Source organism: Pan paniscus, chromosome 5 (assembly GCF_029289425.2).
Source record: "Pan paniscus chromosome 5, NHGRI_mPanPan1-v2.0_pri, whole genome shotgun sequence".
Lineage (NCBI taxonomy): Eukaryota > Metazoa > Chordata > Mammalia > Primates > Hominidae > Pan > Pan paniscus.
Window position 1 is genome coordinate 190,672,034 of NC_073254.2, and position 3,988 is coordinate 190,676,021.

A 3,988-nucleotide genomic window follows, 5' to 3' on the forward strand; every position below is an offset into this window, starting at 1 on the left:
GCCCCTGGTGTGTGCGCCCTCTTAAATATTAAATATTAAATTTAGTCTTGCTTTAATATTTGCTTCCTGTAGATTCCTGAATCCCTGAGCTGGTCCGCAAGGCTGTGGGGGTGGCAGAGGTTCTGCCTAGACTCTGCATTTTGCCAAGCTTTTCATAGCATGCCCAGTAATTTGCTTTTAAATCTAGTACGCACATCTGTAAGTACCACTTTAGCACAAGTTTCATTTCTGACATACATTTCTTTAGGATGTCATTGACAAATATAAATAAAAAGCCAAGTAACCAAAGTGAATTAGTAGCTCTTCCTGACCCAGAAAGGAGCACGGAGGAGATGTGAGCAGTGGGCACAGGAGAAGTGCGGGCACACTGGCCCTGCTCAGTGAAGCACGCGTGACCAGGAGAGCAGCTCCACACCTGTCTCTGTCGCCTCGTTCCTAAGTCACTGTTAAGTGAAGTGGGCTCTCCTGGGCTCTGCAGAGCCCACAGCCCTCCAGAAAAAGGAGACAGTTGGGCTACATGGCGTGAACTCCAGGTGTAGGGTTCCCTTCTCACCACCTACAGGACCACTTTGAATTTCAGGAATGATTTGGAACTCGAAGGAATGTTTGTCAGTCTGGGTGCAAGGCCTAAGGGAGCATGTTTTACCACTTCTGGTCACTTAGAAACAATAAAACCGTAATGACCTCAGCAGCTGGAGCCTAACACCACTTCAAGGCTGTGCCCTAGTTTCATAAATAGGTCTTTGAAGAAGATCCCTGCTTTATTGGAGTAGATCATAACAGTAACACAGAAATCAAAGAGTGGTGATGCGTGTGGGTTTGGGGCCAGGAAGTAGCTCTGGGAGACTCTTAGGTTAAAGGCAAAATTGAGATGTTAAATGCTGAGTTTGTGTCAGATTTAAGAGTTTAGGAATGAGAGTGGGAGAAATTAAGCCGTTCTTGCAAGACAGAAGCAAGGATGCTATATTTCATTTGCATTCTGCCTTCCATGCGGAAGTAGTTACAAAAGTGATATTAGTGGTGCCTGTGTGTATTCTAATTTCAGAGATTCCAGTATAAAGTGTATGTTATACACACATGCACACACACTGCTCTCATCAGGACTGGAATCTGCTTTTCAGACCAAGTAATCCACCTTTTCAGTTGTAATTACTGTGAGGGACTTTGGGGCAGCACATTTCTCCTGGGTTTTGCCTACCTTCAACTCCTCTTTTGGTATTTCTTGAAGATATTAAAGTAGTTCAAGTAGAAAGTTGTCACTATTTCCAGGGCAATTGATAGGTAAAATTTCTTGTGTTAGTAAAAAAACTAAAAATGCCTCTTCATGAAAGTATTCAGTCACTGCCAAAAGTTGTCAAGTTTCTGGAGCCTGAGTGTGTGGACAGGTAGGGGGTCCTGGGGAGCCTGGCCTGAACTCTCTGGTCCACTTCAAAGGCCTCAGAGCTCAGTGCAGGCAGCTGCCCCGAGAACAAAGGCTGCTCAAGTGAGAAGGCTTTAACCTCTTCCTTGCTGTTGCTCAGCCCCGCTGGAAAGAGATGACGTGTTAAATTCCACAGTCCATAGCTACAATTTGCCTGTGATTTTCCAGATTGTCACTTCTCTGTGGTGATTCTGTAGGAGGCCTGCCATAAAACTGCTGTGATCATCTGTGGTAACAAGGGTGGGGGCAGAGGTAACAAGGGTCTGGAAACCTCACTTTGGCTGTAACCCTCTCCTTTCACACCTTCTGCCGGAGTCCACAGTTTTGGGGGAGGGGAGAGACCCAGGCTGCCCACGGCAGGAGTGGGTCAGAGGAGAGGCATGGAGACCATCCCCAGTCACAGCAAGTGAAGGCTCTTGCCGTCATACACCAGAAGATAACTCAGAGCAGGGAACTCTGGAAGAAAAGTGTTATTTTTAAAATGTGAAAAACTGTCACCGTTTTTGCTACTAGTAGGGAGGTTCTGCCCCGAGTCTCTTCCCAACGTTCCCTGTCTATCAGAAAGGCAGACAGTAGCCACCCAGGCTGGGCCAGCCGCAGAAAGAGCTGCACGTGGGCTTTTCTGTGTTGGCAGAATGTCCATGGTGAGCCATCTGCATGTGAATTTCCATTTCCAAAAGTCATCAGCAATAGTAAATGCCTAGAAATCACGCAGATGGATGGAGCTGGTGTGAAGAGGAACAACTTTGACATTGTTTCCTTCCACGAACCTCTTAATTAATTGCTTCCTCTTTAATGGAATGATTATGGAACACAGTTTTAATGGCATGTGGCCACAACTGTAAAGAGGATAAAGCTGTGTCCTCCAAATACAGCTCAGCATCTTTGTTCGTACTTAGAAATGTGCAGCATTCTTGTTTGTATATTGAGAGAGATTTAATTCTTACTTTGGTTTTCATGTCTGTTTACTGCAGGAAGCAGACAGTATGAGCATGACCAGTGGAGAAGGTACTAGTCATCCTCCAGGTAAGTTCATCACCTGCATCTCCAGAAGAAATCAGTCACATGTCTGTCGTAATAACATAAATCTTCCATATCAAGTACCAAAGTAAACAGAACTCAGATACTGAATCCTGCTGACCTGGTGCCGAGTTAACTTGGTTTCAAAACACACTTGCTTCCTCCAGAAAGAGTATGGAGAGAAAAAGAGGCACACCTGGACGCAGAGCCCTGCCAGCGCCCTCCTCTGCTGTCGCAGCTACAAGGAGACCATGCCTGTGGGAGCCAGGCCTCGCTTGCATGAAGAAGGAACGATGCCTTTTTCAATGGTGCCTCCCTCCCATCGTGCAGAAGAGCTTTTGTTGGCTTCTCTCCCGAGCTTGTGCCTGATTCTGTGGCCCAAAACAATCATTGTTAACATCTTCGTGTGTTTCATTCTGATCTTTCATTCATATATATGATGCCTAGCTAATTTCATTTTAAAATAAATGGGAATCTGTTGTATTCTGATTTTTTATTAGCAACACTAGATTATGAGGGGTTATCTCCTGTTATTAAAAAGTCAGAAAACACTATACAGTAGTCCTCCCTTATCTGCGGGGGAGACATCCCAAGACCCTCAGTGGATGCCTGAGACTGGATAGTATGGAATCCTACATATATATACCGTGGCTTTTTCCTCTACGTACACACCATGGTAAAGCTTAACAAAGAACAGTAAGAGATTAACAGCAACCAATAACCAATAAAAGCTATGTGAATGTGGTCTCTGTCAAAATATCGTGCTGTAATCACCCTTCTTGCTATCTGAAAACCAAGAAGACCACTAAGTGACTAATGGTCAGAGAAGCTGGATGAGGGGCTGATTCATGTCCTGGGCATGACAGAGCGGGAGGCACAAGGTTTCATCACACTATTCACAATGGCGAGCAAGTTAAAACGGATTTCCCATTTAATTTAATTTTCAGACTTCAGTTGACCATGAGTAACCGAAACCACAGAAAGTGAAGCTGGGGATATTTCAGAAATTCTTTTCTAATCAGAAATTCTAATCAAACGTAAGTTTCCAACTATGTGTTCTCTTGGTCCTCAGAAGTGTTTGAATAGAAAAGTAACAACTAACTTCCCATCTTTCTGGTGGAAGAGTTAATTCTGCCTGGAGGGTTCTGCCTGGGAGACATGACAGCATGTGTGTGACTCCTGTGTCTGTTTCTATGGGGTCATCCCTTTCGTTTCATTTTGCCAGGGCCTGGCTCAGGATTTTTTATGGCAGTGCCTGTGAAGACAAGCCTGGCCCTCCATCCAGTCACACAGGAAATCCACAGAGAACATGCTGAGAGCAGCCAGCGGCTGGGCTGCCAGCAGGCCTGGTTTATGATGCCGCAAGTGAATGGCACGTTTGCTCCTCTTTATCTCTGAGCATTGAAGGACTTTTGGTTAAAAAAAAAATTAAGTTCAGAGTAATCCTTTTCATGAAAGAATCTTCAGGTCATCAAAGAATTGAAATTTTAAGCCCCAGATTGTACTAAGCTGTACCTGTGGGAAAAGGAATGGCCAGGGTATTGATGA

General features: G+C 44.8%; 1 protein-coding gene across 6 annotated transcripts in view; it reads left to right on the forward strand.

Annotated features, from left to right (window-relative positions):
• Positions 1-2,923, forward strand: part of FAM120B (family with sequence similarity 120 member B) — a 105,202-nt gene extending 102,279 nt beyond the window's left edge. For 5 of the 6 annotated variants that reach the window (XM_034963290.3, XM_008975152.5, XM_014345540.4 and 2 more), the window contains 2 exons: positions 2,395-2,446; positions 2,608-2,923. In XM_034963290.3, coding sequence (XP_034819181.1) covers positions 2,395-2,435 — 41 coding nt within the window. In that variant the 3' untranslated portion in view covers positions 2,436-2,446; positions 2,608-2,923. Of the gene's footprint in view, positions 1-2,394 lie in introns of all 6 variants that reach the window. The other variant, XM_063605561.1, reaches the window with a different exon arrangement.
• The last annotated feature ends 1,065 nt before the right edge of the window (positions 2,924-3,988 follow it).